At 40.3% G+C, this 22,500-nt stretch overlaps 3 protein-coding genes across 4 annotated transcripts in view; 2 read left to right on the forward strand and 1 right to left on the reverse strand.

Annotated features, from left to right (window-relative positions):
• The window catches only part of LOC133978612 (far upstream element-binding protein 3-like), a 23,549-nt gene extending 18,166 nt beyond the window's left edge, over positions 1-5,383 (forward strand). For both annotated transcript variants that reach the window (XM_062416898.1, XM_062416899.1), the window contains exons 18-19: positions 2,077-4,033; positions 4,399-5,383. In XM_062416898.1, the coding sequence (XP_062272882.1) occupies positions 2,077-2,085 (9 nt within the window). In that variant the 3' untranslated portion in view covers positions 2,086-4,033; positions 4,399-5,383. The remainder of the gene's footprint in view (positions 1-2,076; positions 4,034-4,398) is intronic.
• The window catches only part of LOC133979436 (uncharacterized), a 1,726,912-nt gene that overhangs the window by 1,517,939 nt on the left and 186,473 nt on the right, over positions 1-22,500 (reverse strand). The gene's annotated exons all lie outside the window — the stretch shown is intronic.
• LOC133978617 (PR domain zinc finger protein 12-like) overlaps positions 16,725-22,500 on the forward strand; it is a 6,588-nt gene continuing 812 nt past the window's right edge. Inside the window, exons 1-5 of the mRNA XM_062416906.1 lie at positions 16,725-16,989; positions 18,509-18,574; positions 19,900-20,024; positions 20,788-20,943; positions 22,044-22,158. Of these exons, the coding sequence (XP_062272890.1) occupies positions 16,725-16,989; positions 18,509-18,574; positions 19,900-20,024; positions 20,788-20,943; positions 22,044-22,158 (727 nt within the window). The remainder of the gene's footprint in view (positions 16,990-18,508; positions 18,575-19,899; positions 20,025-20,787; positions 20,944-22,043; positions 22,159-22,500) is intronic.

Here is a 22,500-nt window from a genome sequence, read left to right on the forward strand (position 1 = left end):
CAGCTCGTCTTCTAGTCCAGAACCTCACTCAGTGGCAGCAGAGGAAGAACTACTCGGATACTTTAGTGCTGTAAAAGTACTGCAGTATTATAGTGATGTAGTATGCAGTATTACAGTAAAAGTACTGCAGTATTATTAGTGATGTAGTATGCAGTATTACAGTAAAAGTACTGCAGTATTATAGTGATGTAGTATGCAGTATTACAGTAAAAGTACTGCAGTATTATGAGCGATGTAGTATGCAGTATTATAGTAAAAGTACTGCAGTATTACAGTAAAGTACTGCAGTATTATAGTGATGTAGTATGCAGTATTATAGTAAAAGTACTGCAGTATTACAGTAAAGTACTGCAGTATTATAGTGATGTAGTATGCAGTATTATAGTAAAAGTACTGCAGTATTATGAGTGATGTAGTATGCAGTATTATAGTAAAAGTACTGCAGTATTACTGACTGTGTAACTGAGTTAATTGACGTTTGTCTTTTTAAAACTTTACTTTGGAGCCAAACTCAGTGACTTTGGTCCAGTTGGTGTTTTCCCATCACTTCACCTCCACTGAGTCCAGATGAATCATTAACCTCCTTCAGCAGTGTTTCCATTCGTTATCATATTACAACCGGACGTTGCCAGGAAAGATAGACGGGACAGACTGAGATATAAAGGAGAAGATAAACAAATTTAACAAGATAAACTCAAGTAAAAGAGCAGAAATGTTAAGTTACGTTTATTTATAAAGTTCATTTAAAACAAGCAGTTGAACAAAGTGTTCAGTGGTACAACCAGAAGACCTGGTCAGCTGACCTGAGCGTCTTTCACAGTCGTGGTTGTAAAAGATCGGAGACAAATGTTTGAGTCCATTCAGAGATTTAAAGGCAAACAATAAAATCTTAAAATCAATCCTCCGATACTTAATCTAACATTTTAAGGTTTCGTTTGACGGGAGATGATTCGATTACTTGATATCAATAAAAAAAGACATTTCAAGAAAAAAGTCAAAATATAAGAAAAAGAAGATAGTCGCTATGTTACACGAATAAAGTCAAAATGTTATATGAAAAAAGTCGTAATATTTCAGAGAAAAAAGTGTCACATAAAAAGTCGGAATTTATTTTCACAAAAAAGTCGGATTTTTTTTTTTTTTAAAGTCGGAATACCTTTAATAAAAAAGTCGGAATTTATTTCAAAAATAAAATCGTAATATTTTCACAAAAGAAGTCAGAATTTATTTCTAGAATAAAGTCGTAATATTTCCATATTACGATACCGAGTAGTATCTAAACGTCTCCCGTCAGACGATACCAGCAATCGATCCTTTTTGCACCCAGAACTATAAAATATGACTATTTGTATGGACTTGCTCTCAGCCAATCAACAGCAAGCATTCTGGGATTTAATGCATCATGTGATTGGTCCACTGCCACAGCAGCTACAACCCGTCTAAGTGTTAATGGGAATCTGATGAAGGACTCAGCTGGTATCAGTATCACTTTAAGGGTATTGGTACTTGTATTGGTACTGGTACTGGTATAGGTACTGGCACTGGTACTGGTATTGGTATTGGTACTTGTATTGGTACTGGTATTGGTACTGGTACGTGTATTGGTACTGGTACTTGTATTGGTATTGGTACTTGTATTGGTACTGGTATTGGTACTGGTATAGGTACTTGTATTAGTAAAGGTACTGGTATAGGTACTGGTATTGTTACTGGTATTGGTACTTGTATTGGTAGTGGTATTGGTACTGGTATTGGTACTTGTACTGGTATTGGTACTGGTATTGGTACTTGTATTGGTAGTGGTACTGGTATTGGTAGTGGTACTGGTATTGGTACTGGTACTGGTATTGGTACTGGTATTGGTAGTGGTACTGGTATTGGTATTGGTACTGGTACTGGTACTGGTATAGGTATTGGTACTGGTACAGGTACTGGTACTGGCGCTGGTATTGGTACTGGTACTGGTATCGTAATGGACCGATACCCAGCCCTATCCTCCTGTCTCCTGCTCATTAACGTAAGCTGATCGATGCATTTCGACGAACTCTGAACAGTGATGTCATTCCCTCCCTTTAGGATCACTAGAGGCTCCTCCCCTCACCCGTGAAGACCTCGGATGGTCGTCGACGGCAACCGAATCGGGGTTTCCTAGCAACGCTCTGCCGCTTCCTCCTTCCTTTTGTAGAGAAAAACTAAGGATTAACTGAAAAAAATCACGAACTCTTTTCTTTTCTGTTTTTTAACCTTACAAAGTTGATATTTTGTCAGGCAAAAATTTTTTTGGACTAGCCTCTGGTCTCTCCATGGTGTAGACCTGGTTTTTCTTTTTGTTTTATTTTTTATCAAACTTGAACTTAAAGATGTATCAGTGTGGCTTTGAACAAAAAAAAAAAATCAGTATAATCTATATTTTTGTCTAGTTTTATTTTCCAATAAGAAAACGGTATAAGGCTTAGCAGTCTTGAGTAAGAAAATCAGATATTATTATTATTATTATTATTATTTTTGTTTATGATAATGTTTTAAAGCATGCGTCAGACTGTGTGTTGACTGTTCTTTTTTTTTTGTTTTTTTTTTGGCATAGAAATATTTTAATAGCGTCGGATGGAAATGTAATGTTTTACCTTCAGAGACAAAACTGTTTTTTGTACTAAATCTGTGCTCGCTGGGTCTGTTCTCAACCTAATTTTACCTGTTTAGTCGCCATCTTGGAGGTGCAATGACGCGTTTATCGTTTTTCTTTTGTTTTTTGGTTTGATGATAGTTCTTATTCCTGTATCTCTCTAGTGATTCTTTAGTTTTTATGATGTAATGATGAATAAATGACGATTTATATTGCGTTGTCTAAAGCCAGATCTCTCTGTGGTCAAACACTTTGTGTCCTCCACAGGATTGAACCTCCAGCCGACATGTTTCCCTGCCTCGACTTTCATTACGATAAAAAAAGGGGCAAAAATGACTATTTTCTTACAGAGTGAAACTTTATTATTGATGTTGTAACTTAGTTTCTGCATTTCTACTTGGCCGACTTGTTTATAAAGGAAGCGTTACGAACTGAACAATGAAGTTTTTCGATTCTATTCGCGATGTATCGGCTAAATTGGCGCGTTAGCTAGACGTGCGAGTTAGCTAAATGTTTGTGTGTGTTACCTCAACTGTGTGTGTGTGTGTTTATTAGCTAAACGGTGCCTGTTAACTCAACGATGTGTTAGTGAGAAGATGTTTGTGTTAGCTTAGCAATTCGATTGAGCCAAACGGTGGGTATTTTAACTAAAGGTGCGCGTTAGAAAACTTTCTTTAGCTGAATAAATGTGGTTTGTGTTAGCCGCGTGTGTGTAGCTTAACTTTGCGCCACACTGCATTCACGTCACGTGACACACACACTAATTACGAACCTTTTAGTTGGAAATTTAAGTTGGAGGAATCATCTACGATCTCTCCCGTAAAGAAAAAACAGACAAAATGGCCCAAAAAAAACAATTCAGCGAACTAAAAAATTAGCTTTCTTGTTACAAATTCGTAAAAATAACTTTTAAAAATAGTTTATTGATGGTTTATATCTGTTTATATGGTGCGACTTCGGCTACGAGGGCTGTGGCACCATTTCGGAATAATGTGTGAAATTTTCCTTTTTAATTTTTCCCGTTTCTGCCGTCGTGGCGTGAATGCAGTGTTAGCGCAGTGGTGTAGTTTCGTTAGCTTAATGTGTGTTTGTTAGCTGTTAGGGATTGTGTGTGTGTGTGTGTGTGTGTGTGTGTGTGTCCGTTAAGGCTGAAACTTGCTTCGTGAATGTGCTCGGTCATCACTCAGATGTTCAGGTGGCTGTTGTTTTTTTTTTTACGTGTACAACAATGAAGAGTATTTTTTTCCTTTTTACTATTACGAAATTGGATTGACTTAATATTAGCGTTAGCGTGCCGCACGTTGGTTAAGATTTTTTATATGCGGGTTTGTCCCCCAAAAAAAAACAACCACATGGACGTCGTGTCTTTGTTGAAGTATAATTCCAGCCTTATCGTAACGTTCGTAGTGTGTGTGTGTGCGTGTTTCGTTAGCTTAGCGGAATATTTGTGTGCGCGTGTTTCGTTAGCTTAGCAGAATACGTGTGTGCGCTGTTTCGTTAGCTTAGCGGAATAGGTGTGTGCGTGTTTCGTAAGCTTAGCGGAATACGTGTGTGCGCGTGTTTCGTTAGCTTAGCGGAATGTGTGTGCGTGTTTCGTTAGCGTAGCAGAATACGTGTGTGCGCTGTTTCGTTAGCTTAGCGGAATATGTGTGCGCGTGTTTTGTTAGCTTAGCGTAATACGTGTGTGCGTGTGTTCCATTAGCTGAGCGTAGTGTGTGTATGCCTGTTTCGTTAGCTTAGCGTAGTGCGTGTGTATGCCTGTTTCGTTAGCTTAGCGTTGTGTGTGTGCGTGTTCCGTTAGCTGAGCGCCGTGCGTCGCGTGTCGGGCCACAGAGAGGTTTGTCTTGCGTCTGTCGGGGAGATCTGGCTGCGTTTGGATCAGTGGTTCTGCTTCTTGTGTGTGATGATGATAATAATAATGACGACGATGATAATAATGAGTTCTCCTTGTACAGAGGGGGGGTCTATTTAAATCTGTTTATCCAGTTTTTGAATATTCAGTTTTTTGTCGATAAAGATAATATGGTTTGTGTAAATTTCCACTCTCTGGCGGGTGCTCTCCAGTTTAAAACAAAATGTACTTTGTTATCCTGTTTAAAAAAAATTATATTGTTTAATTCAGATGTTTGTGTCTAACCGATTTGCAAAGAGAAGCTGAATATGTGTTTATATTCTCAAGACTGCTAGGCTAACTGTCTCTCTCCTGTCTGTCTCGCTGTGTCTCCGCCCGCTTCCTCGCCGCCTCGCTAACAACGTCCGTCGGGGATTCGTCTTTTTTTTTTTCCCGTCACATTTTGTCGTGTGATCGGACGATATCCCGCGGGGTTTGTTAGCGGCGGCGGCGGCGGCGTCTCCGAGGCGAGGCGAGCCACAGCGAGGGGGTTTCACTCCCCGAATAATGATTAGAAACACCGGAGCGGACGGCGGCTCGCTGTGTCCCGCCGCGGCTCCCGCACCTCGAGCCCCGGCCGGACCGGCGCCGCCCGATCCGCTCCGGGTTTAGATCTTCCTAGTCCGAACCCCCTCGTCCTGAAGGGGGCGACGGAGAGCTTTTTGGTTTCATGGTTTTCTGTTGTTTTTTCTAACGGACACACGTCCTAACTGTAACCTGCAGATTTTTCTATTAGATTCTATTGACCGATAGAGTTGTGTATGAACCCGAGCCACGAGACTGTCGGTGGCCGAGGAAGAGGAAGATGGATGATGATGATGATAATGATGATTAACATGAGGGCTAATAAACAGGCTCATTCTTTCTGACTGGCTTTGTCTTTCTCTACGTAATCAGAGGTTCGGACCATCGGAGGAACCGTAACGATGTTTTTAATATTTAAAATCAATCAAACTTTATTTATACAGCAGCTTTAATACAGACTAGTTTAGTTCACTTTAGTTATTTGATAAACTGATAATAACAAATTAAAAAAAGACAAATAATAGTAATTTTAAAAAGGAATAAAACAAAGAATGCACACGAGAAAATAAAAGTTTAAAAAATCTAAAGAAAATACGTGGAGATAAATAATTATATAAATAAGTAAAATAATAAAAATGTTTATTAAAAGTTTGAGTAAAAAAATAAGGTTAAAATAGATTAAAAAGACAAAAGTAAAGTAAAATGGAAGTTTAATAAAAGCTGGACTAAAACTATGTTAAAGACTCAAATTGATGAGAAAAATATACAATGATAATAATAAATAAAGAGTGTAAAATAAATAACATTTAAAACATCAAAAACAAGACAATAGAATAAAAATTAAAGGCTATAAACTCTTACATTTATAATCAACAGCCAGGAACAAAAAGGTGCAAAACACGATGTTCATCTCCTTTAAAGGCACGTTGCTTCTCACATCTGGTAACATCTGGGCTGAAGAAGATGGAGACGGAGGAAACAGCTCAACACCTCTGTATCTTATTAGTGCTGATAAACTATAGAAGAGAATATCAGTCTGCAGAGATACTGTAAAACCTTTATTTCAGTTAAAGTTCATCTAAACGATAAAACACAGACTTCAGACATTAAACATTATTCAGACTGAAGCTGCTGCTGCTCTTCAGCATCTTTACATGTTAATAATCTGCAGTAAACAGTAAAGAGAAGCTTAGTGTGAAAAAACATCATTTATATTAACGTGGTCGATGATCACTGTTATTAAAATAAATTAAACAAAATTCTTTCAGATATTTTTTTATGATCAAAATATAAAATAAATATAAAGTGTAAGTACTGAAGATTTGAGACAGCAGAGGTTTTTTGTGTGTGTGTGTCTGTGTGTGTGTGTGTGTGTGTGTGTGTGTCTCAGGTCGGTCTGTGTGTGTGTGTGTGGACAGTGTGTGTGTGTGTGTGTGTGTGTGTGTGTGTGTGTGTGTGTCTCAGGTCGGTGTGTGTGTGGACAGTGTGTGTGTGTGGACAGTGTGTGTGTGTGTGTGTGTGTGTGTGTGTGTCTGTGTGTGTGTCAGCATCTCTCCATGTTTAACATGAATTGGGGGATTTATCATTTATTTATGATCTCTGAGCGAAGACAGATGGTCTCAGCGTGATGTCATCTGTCATTAAGACATTACTGTAATTACACACACACACACTCACACATACACATACACACACTGACCCCGAGACACACATACACACACACACACATACAGAAACACAAACACGCACACACACACACACACACAGAAACACACACACACACTCACATACACACACACACATACACACGCACACACACACACATACACACACCGACCCAGAGACACACACACACACACACACACACACACACATACACACCTCTGGGGACCAATAAAGCAGCACTGAGGGACGGAGAGGATGAAGCTATCAGGCTGCTCTTCCTCTTCTTCTTCCTCTTCCTCTTCTTCTTCCTCTTCTTCTTCCTCTTCTTCCTCTTCCTCCTCACATAAAACAGACTTTATATTTTAAATCTTCTCTCATTAATATTCATATTTATTATTATTATTATTATTATTTAAATTAATGTGTAACTGATTATAAATGATTCATCAAGTCGTGTTTGTTTAAGGCTGGCTGCTGATTGGACGAGCCGCCTGTCAATCACTCTGTCACCTGGAATACAAACAGGAAGCAGCATCAGGTTAAATATATATATAATGATTACAGCAGCAGTCAGAGATGAATAAATGTAAGATGATCAATCCATAAATATATTAAACTAGTTTTAACCTTCATGTCCCTTTCCTGCCTCCCTCCCTTCCTTCTTCCTCCCTCCTTCCTTCCTTCCTTCCTCCCTTCTTTCTTTCTTTCCTCCCTCCCTTCTTTCCTCTGTCTTTCTTTCCTTCCTTCTTTCCTTCCTTCCTTTCCTTTTTCCCTCCTTCTTTCCTCCCTCCCTTCCTTCCTTCCTTCTTCCCTTCTTTCTTTCCTTTCCTCCCTCCTTTCCTTCGTTCCCTCCTTCCTTCTTTCCTCCTTCCCTCCCTCCTTTCCTTCCTTCTCCCCCCACCTTCTTTCCTCTGTCTTTCTTTCCTTCCTTCCTCTTTTCTTCCTTCCCTCCTTCTTCTTTCCTCCTTCCCTCCTTTCCTTCCTTCTTCCTCCCTCCTTTCTTTCCTCCTTCCCTTCCTTCTGTCCTTCCTCCTTCCTTCTCTCTTTCCTTCCTCTCTCTTTCCTTCCTTCTTCCTCCCTCCCTCCCTTCCTCCATCCTTTCCTCCCTCCTTTCCTTCCTTCTTCCTCCCTCTTTCCTTCCTTCTTCCTCCCTTCCTTCCCTCCCTCCTTTCCTTCTTCCTCCCTTCCTTCCTCCCTCCTTTCCTTCCTTCGTCCTCCTTTTCTTCCTCCCTTCCTTCCCTCCCTCCTTTCCTTCTTCCTCCCTCCCTCCCTCCCTCCCTCCATCCTTTCCTCCATCCTTTCCTTCCTTCTTCCTCCCTCTTTCCTTCCTTCTTCCTCCCTCTTTCCTTCCTTCTTCCTCCCTTCCTTCCCTCCCTCCTTTCCTTCTTCCTCCCTTCCTTCCTCCCTCCTTTCCTTCCTTCTTCCTCCATCCTTTCCTCCGTCCTTTCCTTCCTTCTTCCTCCCTTCCTTCCTTGACTCGAGGACAACAGGAGGGTTAAGCAAGTTGAATTATTTGGTACAAAGTTTTTATGGTTACACCACTTAGACATTTTTGCCATAATCCTCTAATATATTCTCTCTAAATGGATTAAAAGCAGAAATTTGATGCTGAGTCCACAAAAAAAGAATGTGTGAAGTTATTCATACGTTTATTTTATCATTTTAACCCTTTAAATTAAAACTAAACCTCATGAACACTAATATAAACATCACTGAACCAGATATGAAAACACAGAATAAACTAGAATAGTGGCGTCTCACAGGATGAAATGAGATTTAAATAACTGAAATATAAAATAATATGTAATAATATAATAATATATAATAATATGTAATAACATGTAATAATATATAATAATATATAATAATATATAATATATAATAATATATAATATATAATAATATATAATAATATATAATATATAATAATATATAATATATAATAATATATAATATATAATAATATATAATATATAATAAAATATAATAATATATAATATATAATAAAATATAATATATAATAATATATAATCATATATAATATATAATAATATATAATATATAATAATATATAATAATATATAATAATATATAATATATAATAATATATAATATTAATAATATATAATAATATGTAATAATATATAATAATATAAAATAATATATAATATATAATAATATATAATATATAATAATATATAATAATATAATATATAATAATATATAATATATAATAATATATAACATGGAGCACTTTAAACATACTGAGAGACACTAAATAATGAATAGTAATAAATATCCAGATAATGACTGATGGAGAAATCAGACAGGAAACTGTAGACTCCACTGTTACCGGCAGAGTGTGTGTGTGTGTGTGTGTGTGTGTGTGTGTGTGTGTGTGTGTGTGTGTGTGTGTGTGTGTGTGTGTGTGTGTGTGTGTGTGTGTGTGTGTGTGTGTTGCGGTGCGGTGCAGAGCAAAGTGTCAGTGGTCATAAAGTACAGGAAAGAGCTCAGTAAGTACAGATGAACTCTGTGTGTGTGTGTGTGTGTGTGTGTGTGTGTGTGTGTGTGTGTGTGTGTGTGTGTGTGTGTGTGTGTGTGTGTGTGTCAGACCTTATTAAACATTAAAGTGATGGTGATCTGGATCTGGTCCAAATGTTTTCCCATGATGCACTGGGACCATCAGAGGCCATAAACTGTCCGTCTGTCTCAGAGAGAAACTCACCGATCAGCTGACACTGTAACCATGGTAACGAGAATCATATTGATTATATTGATACAGCACCTGTGGAGGAGTCATGTGTCTTCTGGGTCATGATAATATTAATAACACATTTTATTATTATTAAATATGTGTTCTGAGTTTGACCTACCACAGAAAGGTGTGTTGTTAACCATCCTGATAAATGTGAATGATTAAAAAAATCGCTAAATATGTGAAATTAGGCTTCAAAGTTGTGTAAAAATCAGTCTGCTGTCTCTACCTCCCAAACGCTGTGGGCGTTCCCGCCTAGTCCGCTGAAGCCCCGCCCCCTACCGAGTGTCACCTGTCAATCAAAGTCACAACCTCTACCAGAAACATGGACGCTAGGCCTGAGAGCTTTCTGCTTCTAGCTCCGCGGCTAACTCAGCTACTAGCTCGGCGGCTAGCTCAGCTAACTGGCTAACTGTAGACTGTAGTAGTAGTGTGTGCTGAATGTATTTATACCTCTACAGCAGCAGGGCGGGTTTATGCTAAGCCTAGCTATGACCTATTTAATGTGTTTAGAAGAAAATGTCTGAATTCACTTTACACAGTGTTTAAAGGGACGAAGGTTTCTAGTTTCAGTTACTACAACGTTCACCCAGCTGATGTTCGGAGCAGCTAACGGGGGTTTAGAGTTTGGGTCTGACGTCGTTCCCAGATCCGACTTCCAACCTCTGAGGTAAACGCAGCCTTAATCTAACGTTAGCTACTTTGGCTAAATTGTGCTAACAGAGCAGCTATTAACCAACACAGCAGATATTAAAGCTACGATAAGTCTACGAATCTTATTAACTCGGATATTACGACTTATACTGGGAGCAGACTAAAGGCAGCAATGAATGGACTAATCTCAATAGTTCATTTAACCCTCCTGTTGTCCTCGAGTCAAGGGAGGAAGGGAGGAAGAAGGGAAGGAGGAAGGAAGGAAGTAAAGGAGGGAGGAAGAGGGAAGGAAAGTAGGGAGGAAGAAGGAAGGAAGGAAAGGAGGAAGGGAGGAACAATGAAGGGAAGGAGGAAGCGACTGAAGGATTGAAAGCTGAGTCAGCTGACTGACAGCTGATCAGTGTTTCCTGCTGCAGCCTCTTCATTACCCCCCCCCCCCTCCTCCCTTAGTGCCGATCAATCAGCCTGATCGATTAGCTCACCGACTGATTGACAGTTATTGATCCCATCAGCAGACTGAACTGAGATCTGCTGCTGAGTATAAATATAAATATTATAAATATTATAATAAATGTTAATTAATGATTAACCCTTTAAAAACTGCTCATCCCCCTTCCTCCCTTCCTTCTTTCCTCCCTTCCTTCTTCTCTTTTTCTTTCCTCCCTCCCTTCCTTCTCTCTTTCTTTCCTCCCTCCCTCCTTCTCTCTTTCTTTCCTCCCTTCCTTCTTTCCTCCCTCCCCCCTTCTCTTTTTCTTTCCTCCCTCCCTTCCTTCTTCCCTCCTTTCCTTCCTTCCCTTCCTTCTTCCCTCCTTTCTTTCCTTTCCTTCCTTCCGTCCATCCTTCCTCCCCCCTTTCCTTCCTTCTTCCTCTCTAAAACTTAAATAAAGTGATATTAGTTTATTATTACGTTATCGACTCCAGTTATTATGTTTGTAAAGGATTTATTTTTTACCAGCCAATAACGTCATAAAGTTTTATATTATTAATTCAGGAAGGAAGGAAAGGAGGGAGGAAGGAAGGAAGGAAGGAAGGAAGGGAGGACGGAGGAAGAAGAATGGAAGGGAGGAAGAATGAAGGAAAGGAGGGAGGAAGGAAGGAAGGAAGGAAGCTGTTAAATGTTATATTTCAGTATCTAATGATTAAACAGTCTTATATTTATATTCTTACATCTAAACTCATCTTATATATATATATATATATATATATATATATATATATATATATATATATATATATATATATATATAAAATATAATAAAGCAGCTTTAAATACATGCAGCTATTTAAATAATGAGTTTAATATGAAGTTCTCCGCTTTCTAACGAGCCGCTGATGATGATGAAGAGGAGGATGAAGAGGATGATGATGATGAGGATGATGATGATGAAGATAAGCTGTGAGAAAACGGCGACAAGCTGCTGCAAACTAAAGAAGAAAAGAACCAACAACAGAAAGGAGCGTTTGATTTTGATTCCCGAGCAGCTGAACAGGATGATTATTAAAAGGCTTTTAAAGGAGGATTATTAGAGGCGGCCATGCTGCGTCTGCCCGGCGCATGAATACTAATGAGGCCGCAGCGCGTCTCATCATGTTAGCGGAACAATATAGGGCCCCATTTGGGTTCATTCCCACCACCTCCTCCTCCTCCTCCTCCTTTCACCTCCTCTCCATCCCATCCTCATCCACAGACCTCTTTCTTCTGCCTCTCCTCCTCCTCCTCTCCTCTCCTCTCCTCCTCCTCCTCTCCTCTCTTGTCTTTACGCGTGCCAGTCACCTGCCGCTCCTCCTCCTCCTGACTTCCCGTCGTCTTTTTGGAGCTCGGTGCTGTTTTCTTATTGGCTGCATGGAGCGAGGCTAAAGCGTATAAAGACGGGAGAGGACACCGGGACACACTCACTGACTCACTCAGGAGCTTTTTGTTGTAATAAAAAGCTCATTAAAGCTCATTAAAGCGTGTCCTCCTTCAATAAAGACCCGGCTCTCCATTAATAAACTCCCGCTCGCCCCGCGTGCGTAGCGGCTGCAGCCAAACTCTCCAAAAGAAAGAAAGAAAAGAGACAGAAAAAAAAAGAAAAGAAAATCCAGCGTTCATTGAGTCAAATCAATTGAGAAACATTTGCAAATCTGCCATTATTCCCGGATTTTCTTTTCTTTCTTTCTTTTCTGTGTCTCGGGGACAAAAGGAGCCGTTACGCGCGGAGCTCCGGGAGCCGCTGCAGGAGAGAAGAGGGCCGGGAGGAGGTTCTGGAGCCGGGCTGGAGGTTCTGGAGCCGGGCTGGAGGTTCTGGAGCCGGGCAGGAGGTTCTGGAGCCGGGCGAGGTGCACTAAGAGCCGGCGGAAGTTCTGAGGCCGGGCCCCGAGGCTCTGGAGCCGGCTGGAGACTCACCGATCCCGGGGCCTCTGGAGCCCCTGAGGCCGGCCGAGATGCACCAGAACCGGCGGAAGTTCTGAGGCCGGGCCCGGAGGCTCTGGAGCCGGCAGAGGTTCCTGAGCTGCAGCAGCCAAAAGATCCAAGATGTTTAAAAAGAAAGAAAGAGACTGATGAGATTAAATTAGGCCTTTATTAATATTTCCTCTTTATTAAAAGGACTGAAACAAAAAATAAACATATTTATATATCAAACATTTACAGTTAATTTAATTCTTCAGCAGAAACTAAAAGTCATAAAACACAAAATAAACATTTTATAAAAACTGCAGCAAAAAAATGTTTTAATTTAGTTTTTATACATTTTTATTTGATTGTTAATTTTTTTGTTTGTTTTTTGTGTTTTTATTTTTATGATTTGTGGCAAAAAAATGTGAATCAAATTATATTCATTCATGTTTGAACCAGTGTGTGTGTGTGTGTGTGTGTGTGTGTGTGTGTGTGTGTGTGTGTGTGTGTGTGTGAGTGTGTGTGTGTCTGTGTGTGTGTGTGTGTGTGTGTGTGTGAGTGTGTGTGTGTGTGTGTGAGTGTGTGTGTGTGTGTGTGAGTGTGTGTGTGTGTGTGTGTGTGTGTGTGAGTGTGTGTGTGTCTGTGTGTGTGTGTGTGTGTGAGTGTGTGTGTGTGTGTGTGTGTGTGTGTGAGTGTGTGTGTGTGTGAGTGTGTGTGTGTGTGTGTGTGTGTGTGTGAGTGTGTGTGTGTGTGTGTGTGTGTGTGTGTGTGTGTGTGTGTGTGTGTGTGTGTGTCGCCTCTCGCTCACGAGTGTCGACAATAAATGTTTAAAAGCTCATAAATACAGATCAGAGTGAAAGAGAATAATAATCCTGTAGAGAGACGAGAGGAGGAGGAGGAGGAGGAGGAGGAGGAGGAGGAGGAGGAGGAGGAGGAGGAGGAGGAGAGGAGGAGGGGGAAGGAGGAGGAGGAGGAGGAGGGGAGGAGGAGGAGGGATGAAGAAAGCAGCTGTTGTCTTGGTAATCTGTCCTATAATCTGTTTTCCTGCTCTGTCACTCACACTGCTGCACACCTCCTCTTCCTCTCCTCCTCTCCTCCTCTTCCACCTCTCCTCCTCCTCCTCTCCTCTCCCCTCCTCTTCCTCCTCTTTCTCCTCCTCCTCCTCCTCTTCCTCCTCCTCCTGCTTCTCTTCCTCTTCTTCCTCCTCTCCTCTCCTCCTCTCCTCCTCTCCTCCTCCTCCTCTCCTCCTCCCCTCTCCTCTCCTCTCCTCTCCTCTCCTCTCCTCTTCCTCTTCCTCTCCTCTCCTCTCCTCCTCCTCCTCCTCTCCTCTTCTTCCCCCTCTCCTCTCCTCCTCCTCTCCTCTCCTCTCCTTTCCTCCTCCCCTCCTCTCCTCCTCCTCTCCTCTCCTCCTCTTCCACCTCCTCATCTTCCACCTCCTCCTCTTCCTCTCCTCCTCCTCTCCTCTCCTCCTCTCCCTCCTCCTCCTCTCCTCTCTTCCTCCTCTCCTCTTCCTCCTCTCCTCTCCTCCTTTCCTCCTCTCCTCTCCTCGTCCTCCTTTCCTCTTCTCCTCTCCTCCTCTTCCACCTCTCCTCCTCTGCTCTCCTCCTCTCCTCCTCCTCCTCTCCTCTTCTTCCTCCTCTCCTCTCTTCTCCTCTTCCTCCTCCTCATCTCACATTCCACTGCTTCACTTTTTCTTTTTTTTTAAAACAGCTTCTCTCCTGTTGCATGTTGATTGATTGATTGCATTCTGCATGATGAGGATGAGGAGGAGGATGAAGAACTTTGATATAAATGTTTATTTTAATGTATTTATTACTTTGAGCTGCGGATGAATACGTCGCGTCTGCTGGTTAAACATCTCAGACATGTTGAAGTTAAAGTTAAAAGAACTGAAAGTAAATCTAAAGCACAGAACAGAGAGAGACATCATGCTGAAGGTGCTGACTGTTCTCAGTGTGATTCAGCATGATGATGATGAGGAGAGCTTCATCTCACTTCATGATGAAGATGAACGATGGAAGCATCAATAAACTGAACTAACGTCAATATTTAAAAAGATGAAAACACAAAAATCAGCTGTTGAATTTAAACTGTAATAAATATAAATCCTGTTAGTGTTAAACTGGTCATGAAGCTTCAGCTCTGATATGTAAGGTTTGATCTGCAGGTGATCAGCTGTTTGATCAGCTGTTTGATCAGCTGTTTGATCAGCTGTGATGTCATCAGTCTGAGATGCTTCACATTATTATTAGTTTTATATATTTTTAAGAGCAAAATTCCTGCTTTGAAAACAGAAATATGAAACAAACATTATGCAAGAATATTGAGAATATTGTGTTTGATCCATAAGAACAGTGAATGTTCCTTTATACTGAATATTAATATTAATATATGACTTTATATAAAACTCATATAATAACCTGCTGAGAGCTAATGTTCAGTCAGTGTGTGATGTTCATACTGACTGTTAGAAGATAGAATAATATAATATCATTTATTGTGTTTAACAGTAGATTCTCTTCCTGTGATGCAATAAATAAATATTATACATAAAAACTATAAAATACTTTAAGAGCTATTTTATATTTTATCTTTATATTTCCACTCAGAGTGTGTTGGTAGATGTTGGGTTAGACGGGAGGAAACTGAGTTACAGCTGCTATTATATTATCTTTAATAATCAATAATCTATTGATCATGATTCTCAGGTGAAGATATTAACATGTGAGGATCAGCTGATCATTGATTCTAATAAGACGTTAATGTTCAAACTCATTATTATTATTTCACTACATTTACTGAAAAAAGCAGAAAATCCTGATAAATAATCAGCTGATAGTGAAACATGTTCATTAATAATCTATAAATATATATAATCAATAATAAAGTGATCAGATGAGATTTAACCTTTAAATCATCAAAGATGCTTTAAAGGTTAAAGTCAAAGAACAAGTTGTTTTCTCATCAAGTCCTAATGACACACACACACACACACACACACACTCATACACACATACACACACACACACAGAGACACACACACACACACACACACACACATACACACACACACACACACACACACACACATACACACACACACACACACTCTTACACACACACACTCTCTCTCTCTCACACATACACACACACACACACTCTAACACACACACACACACACACACACACACTCTAACACACACACACACACACTCTAACACACACTCATACACACACTCTTACACACACACACACACACACACACTCTCTCTCTCTCACACACACACACAGACACTCTCTCACACACATACACACACACACACACTCTAACACACACACACACACACACACACACACTCTAACACACACACACACACACTCTAACACACACTCATACACACACTCTTACACACAGACACACACTCACACTCATACACACACACTCTAACACACACACAGACACACTCTCTCACACACACACACACAGACACACTCTCACACACACACACACACTCTCTCTCTCACACACACACACACTCTCTCTCTCACACACACACACACTCTCTCTCTCACACACACACACACACAGACACACACACAGACACTCTCTCACACACACACACACACACACACACACACACACACACACACACACACACACACACACACTCTCTCTCACACACACACACACACACACACTCTCTCTCTCTCTCTCACACACACACACCCTCTCTCACTCCTCCCTCTATGATGAGGGTATATAGAGCTTCTCTTCTTCTTCTTTCTGCTCTTTGCTGTTTTTCTGCTTCAAGATAAACTTCATTAACATTTAAACATTTAAACATTTTAACATTTTAACATTTTAACATTTTAACACTTTAACACTTTTAGTTCATTTAACTTTTTACTGATTTTATTCAACTATTTAATCCAGACTGAGGAAGAAGCAACAAGCTGCTTTAAAGGACGCATTTAAAACTCTGCAGCTTTTAAACGAAGAAGAAGAAGAAGAGGAGTTTCTTCTTCTGCAACAATCTGAGGCTGGAGTTCTAGTTATTAACTTAAATTTAAGTTTTGTCCACCGGCTCCTCCCGGTCCTCCTCCCGGTTCCTCCCCGGTCCCCAGCCCTCGGTCCCCGGTCCTCAGCCCCCGGCTCCTCCCGGTCCTCCTCCCGGTGCCTCCTCCCGGTCCCCAGACCTCGCTCCCCCGGCTCCTCCCGGTCCTCCTCCCCGCCATGGGCTCCGTGCTGCCCGGCTCCTCTCTGGGTCTGAAGCCGGCCTTTAAGCCCCAGCAGCAGCAGCCTCTCTCTCTCGCGGACATCATCACCTCGGACATCCTGCACAGCTTCCTGTACGGACGCTGGAGGCACGTGCTGGGCGAGCAGCCGCACCATCACGCGCACCAGCAGCATCACCTGCAGCACGAGGACCGAACGGCTCCGAGCGCGAGCCCCAAGACCGCCTTCACTGCCGAGGTGCTCGCGCAGTCCTTCTCCGGAGGTCAGTGACGACACTTCAATTAACCAATTAACTCATTAAGCAATTAAATCAATTAAATTAAATTACAGCTGAAGTTTGAATTTAATCCTTTAGACACAGATCTGATTCTTTTTATTCTATTTAAAGGAATTTATTCTACTTTTTAACCCACTACATTTATTTAACAGCTGTTATTTTATTGTTATTTAGACTTTAAACCTAAAATATGATTTAACTTTAAACGATGAAGCAGATCAAAGAAGCCGACGGCTCAGAGAAGCTGCTATTAAAATATATAAAAGTGATAAATTAAACTTCAAAACTGATTCATTTTATAATCTGATGTTATATTTTTTATGCTTCTTCTGATTTTGTTGAGTTTATATTATTTATAATAATAATTTAAACTCCTTTTATTTCACTAACTGAATCATTTAAGACATTTTTGCAGCTTCGCGTCAATTAATCAATTAAACTGATCAATTAACGTCATTTTTTAAACTTATCTTTTATGTGGATTAAAATTAATGCAAATCCTGTTAAAACACAATTAATTATTGATCATTAATCATCTTGATCAACACATTTTTCTTATAAATAATAAATCAATGAATTAATGAAGCGACCACCTGTTAATGTTTATTTCTCTTTATTTTTTAACCTCGCGGCCTGTTTGTTGTTTTATTTCTTCTTCTTTTTTTTTAATTGTAATTTTTCTTTCTTTTTTTTGTTGTAATTCGTTAGAAATAATTCCACTGAGCCTTCAGAGTTGATTTATTATATTTAATAAGATTTATTTCTCGCTCTTTCTGAAGGAATTTAGTTTCCTGATGATGGAATTTATTCTTTTCTTCTTCTCTAGTTTTAAATTCGGATAATCTTCCAACACTTTTTCTTTTTAATCTCCTTTTCTTTAAATCTCTTTTCTCCTTTATGTCACAACGTGTTTCACGCTCGCGGAGCGCGAGCGTGAAACACGTTGTGACATAAAGGAGAAAAGAGATTAAAACGTGTTTTTCTTCTTCTTTATTATTATTTTATACACTTTAATTTATTGTATTAATTGTATTTTTATATTCTCAGTTCCTCTTCTCTCCACATTTAAGCATAAAAAGCTGTTATAAACTTACATTTATCTGTTATGTCTCAGCAGGAGGGCGCGCGTGCGTTAAATGCGCCCATTCAAAACTCCCATAGAAAAAACGCATATTTAACTTTTCTTTACTCTGCTCGCTTTTTCTACCATTTTTAGCTTTTTATTTATTACTATATATATTAGATGAGGGTTTGAGGTTTATTTCGGGAACTTTAAACATCTCTCCACACACTGACAACCTCACTAATTAAGGTTTTAAAGCGCAAATAAATGTTTTTAACGCTCTAAAATCTGAGAAAAAGTCAATGGAGTTCTGAATGGAGAAATTAAGAAGTTTGGTTTTGTGATTTTTTATCATGTCAGATATTTAACATTTAACATTTAACATTTAAATAAAATTGAGACGCAAAAGTTAAAATTTAATGATTTGTGTTTTGTGTGCAGAGGTCCAGAAGTTGTCCAGTCTGGTTTTACCCAGTGAGGTGATCATCGCTCAGAGTTCAGTCCCAGGTAAATATATATGTGTGTGTGTGTGTGTGTGTGTGTGTGTGTGTGTGTGTCTGTGTTACTGTTACTGTGCTGCACACTCCAATAATTATAATAATGATAACTGTATTTGTATATCACCTTTCATACAATAAACGCAGCTCAAAGTGCTTTACAACATAAAGAATTACATCAGCTATTCTTCACATTAAAAGGAACATAAAGGAACATAATGTTAAAAAAGAACAAAAAGCAAAGAGGAAAGAAATAAAAACATTAATCTGCAATTTAAATCATCAAAGAATCATTTTTTAAATTGTTTTTTAAGCAAAAAAATCCACCAAAATATCTGATTTCAGGTTCTATATGAACATTTTTAATGCTTTTATTTGAGTAAACTCAGTGTTTATGGTTGAAATTACACCAGAAATTATAATAATAACTTTAAATCCTTTCTGACATTTTATAGACGTTAAGATTAATCATGAAACTGTGGAAGCCGAGCTGCTGATATCTCACAGATATCAGTAAAACACGACGTTAAAACTAAAGTCTGACAGTCACGTAGAGCACAGAGAACCTTTATCATCACCGCGGCTGATCAGACGTGTTTGGGCCTTCGTCACAGGAAGGTCTTCCTCAGTAACGGCAGGGTTGATGTTATTGATCAGTGACTGCCTGACTGTCTGAGATCAGGATGAAGATCAGAAACTCTTCATCATGTTTAACCCAACGCTAACGTTGACGACCGACTATACCTTATTAAGGTCACGTCCAACAGCAACGTTAGCAAGTTTATTGAGCGACAGCCTGACTATGACAGCTCTGCCAGGCTTTAGAAAGAGAGTTCTCTAACCACACCTTACAGTCTGGCTTAATCACGGCCTTGGTTGTCAAACAGGGGAGACAAGAATCTCCTCAACAGTACTACCATCGCCTCCTTCAGGCCTACTTTGGTTCCTGGATGGAGGAAGACTTGAACTTCCAAACCCTCTTCATCCAGAACCTCCGTCCTGGCATCAGCAGCCACGCACGTTAACCATCCAACAACCCGCGTGAACTTGTTTCTCTGGGATTTTAATAAACAAAAGCAATCTCAGATCAAACCATCTGATCCTGCCGTCTTAGACATTGATGCAAAGTCCTCGCCCATGGAACTAGAAGAGGCTTATAATGATATAGGACACACTTCGGCAACGCCTGCCTCCCAAACCTATCAGCTGGCCACGAACCCACAAACACTAACAGCTCTCTCTGTCCTCTCTCTCTCTCTCTCTCTCTCTCTCTCTCTCTCTCTCTCTCTCTCTCTCTCTCTCTCTCTCTCTCTCTCTCTCCCCCCCCCCCCCCAGGTGAAGGTTTGGGTATCTTCTCTAAGACCTGGATTAAAGCAGGAACAGAGATGGGACCGTTCACCGGACGCCTCATCTCACCTGAACACATCGACCTGTACAAGAACAACAACCTCATGTGGGAGGTGAGATATGTTTCATTTCTACTCACGCTGAGCTGCACCTTAATATATATTTATATTAATATATCATATAAAAGATCAACTGATGATTGAACTGCTGCATAATGAGGAGCAGCTGGACAGATGTTAGTAAAGTGACTCAATGCAGCAAAACATCATGGACGTCACAGTTAGACCACCAACCGTTATTCAGGTTTAATGATTCGTCCCAATTGTAAACTGTATATAAGAAATTGGTTTATGGACTGCTGCTCGGAGGCCAATAGTATCGGATCTGAGCAGCGCCATCTTGAAAATTTCGTCTGTCCTCCTTCCCTCCTTCTCTCTTTCCTTCCGTCTGTCTTTCCTCCCTCCTTCTCTCTTTCTTTCCTTCCTCTCTCTTTTCTCCCTTCCTTCTTTCCTTTCTCCATCCCCCTTTCTTCCTTCCTTCTTCCCTTCCTTCCTTCCTCCCTCCCTCCTTCTTTCCTCTCTCCTTCCTCCCTTCCTCTTTTCCTTTCTCCCTCCCTCCCTCCTTCCTTCCTTCCTCCCTTCCTCTCTCCCTCCCATCCTTCCTTCTTCCTTCCTCCCTTCCCCCCTCCTTTCCTTCCTTCTTCCTCCCTTCCTCTCTCCCTCCTTTTCTTCCTTGACTCGAGGATAACAGGAGGGTTAAAGGACAGATGTTATTAAAGGTAACTGGATGAATCGTGGCTTGACGTCTCTCTGCTCCTTCCTTCCCTCCTTCCTTCTTCCTCCCTTCCTTACTTGACGTCTCTTTGCTCCTCTGCAGGTGTTTAACGAGGACGGGACAGTTCGGTATTTCATCGACGCCAGTCAGGAGGACCAGAGGAGCTGGATGACGTACATTAAGTGTGCGAGGAACGAACAGGAGCAGAACCTGGAGGTGGTTCAGATCGGCAGCAGCATCTTCTACAAAGCCGTGGAGGTCAGTCTTAAATTATAAATATATAATTAAGTTATTACAGAAGATCTCACAGATATGAGGCTGAATATCAGGAGGCAGATATCATAGAAATACTGATTCAATTCATTCATTCAAACATCATGAAACCTTCCAGGATTTCATCTTATCTCCTTACCCTGCGATCACACTGAAGCTTCATAACTCTTTAAATGTTATATTAAAGCTGAACTAAGAGCTCCTCTGCAGTGAGTCCGCAGCACTGTGGCGCCCTCTGCTGGTTGTTCACATTTAGTTTAACCTTCCTGTCGTCCTTCCTCCATCCCCCTTTCTTCCCTCCTTCTTTCCTTCCCTCCTTCCTTTCCTTCCTCCCTTCCTTCTTTCCTCCCTCCCTCCTTCTCTTTCTTCCCTCTGTCCTTCTTTCCTTCCTTCCTCTTTTCCTTTCTCCCTCCTTCCTTCTTTCCTCCCTCCCTCCTTTCCTTCCTCCCTCCTCCCTTCCTTCCTTCCTCTCTTCTTTCCTTCTTTCCTCCCTCCTTCTCTCTTTCTTTCCTCTGTCCTTCTTTCTTTCCTTCCTCTTTTCCTTTCTCCCTCCTTCTTTCCTCCCTCCTTTCCTTCCTTGTTTCCTTCTTTCCTCCCTCCTTCCTTCCGCCCTTCCTCCCTCCCTCCTTTTTTATCATTTTAATCTTCACACCTGTGATAAATGAAATGAATCTTTAAATAAGAAAACATGAAAACAACCAATAAAACATTCCAGCAAACATAAACACCCATCAAGTTGGAATAATTTAGTTTTCAGACACATTCCTCTGTTTATTTTATATTTATAGAGTATCAGTAATCACCTTTGACCAGGTATAATGAGATTGATCAATACAATTTAGAGAATATAATCTTTATCTATCAAGAATAAATCACATGTTCACAATCATTCCATGGAAAGAGGTTAAAAATATTTGATTCCAACTTTATGGGCGACCGTATATTATAAATGTTCAGTCGTCATGTTCTCAGATCAGGTTAAAAGGTTTTATAGTTTCTGAAGATGATGAAGATGATGAAGATGATAAACATGATGAAGATGATGAAGATGATGAAGATGAAGAACCTTTGTGTTTCCTCCTCAGACGATCCCTCCGGACCAGGAGCTGCTCGTCTGGTACGGAAACTCTCACAACACGTTCCTGGGAATACCGGGAATACCGGGAGGAGACGAAGAGCAAATCAAGAAGGCTAAGAGCGGTAAAGATGATTATTGATTATTGATCTGTGATCTGTGAACCTGAACCAGAGTTATTATAGTTTATAAATGTTCATTAGGTTTTACCTTTATTAGTTTTTCAGTTTGCTTTTTTATTCCAGTTTAGTTTCAGTGAGTTTAACAAGTGATGAAGTAGTTTTAGGGGGGTCAAACATGAGGCCCACCTTCCTTCCTTCCTTCCTTCCTTCTTCCTTCCTTCCTTCCTTCCTTCCTTTCTTCCTTCTTTCCTTCCTTCCTTCATTCCTTCCTTCCTTCTTTCATTCTTTTCCTTCCATCCTTCCTTCCTTCCTTCCATCTGTCCTTCTTTCATTCCTTCTTTTCTT

This window comes from Scomber scombrus, chromosome 4, assembly GCF_963691925.1.
Source record: "Scomber scombrus chromosome 4, fScoSco1.1, whole genome shotgun sequence".
In the NCBI taxonomy this organism is placed as follows: Eukaryota; Metazoa; Chordata; class Actinopteri; order Scombriformes; family Scombridae; genus Scomber; species Scomber scombrus.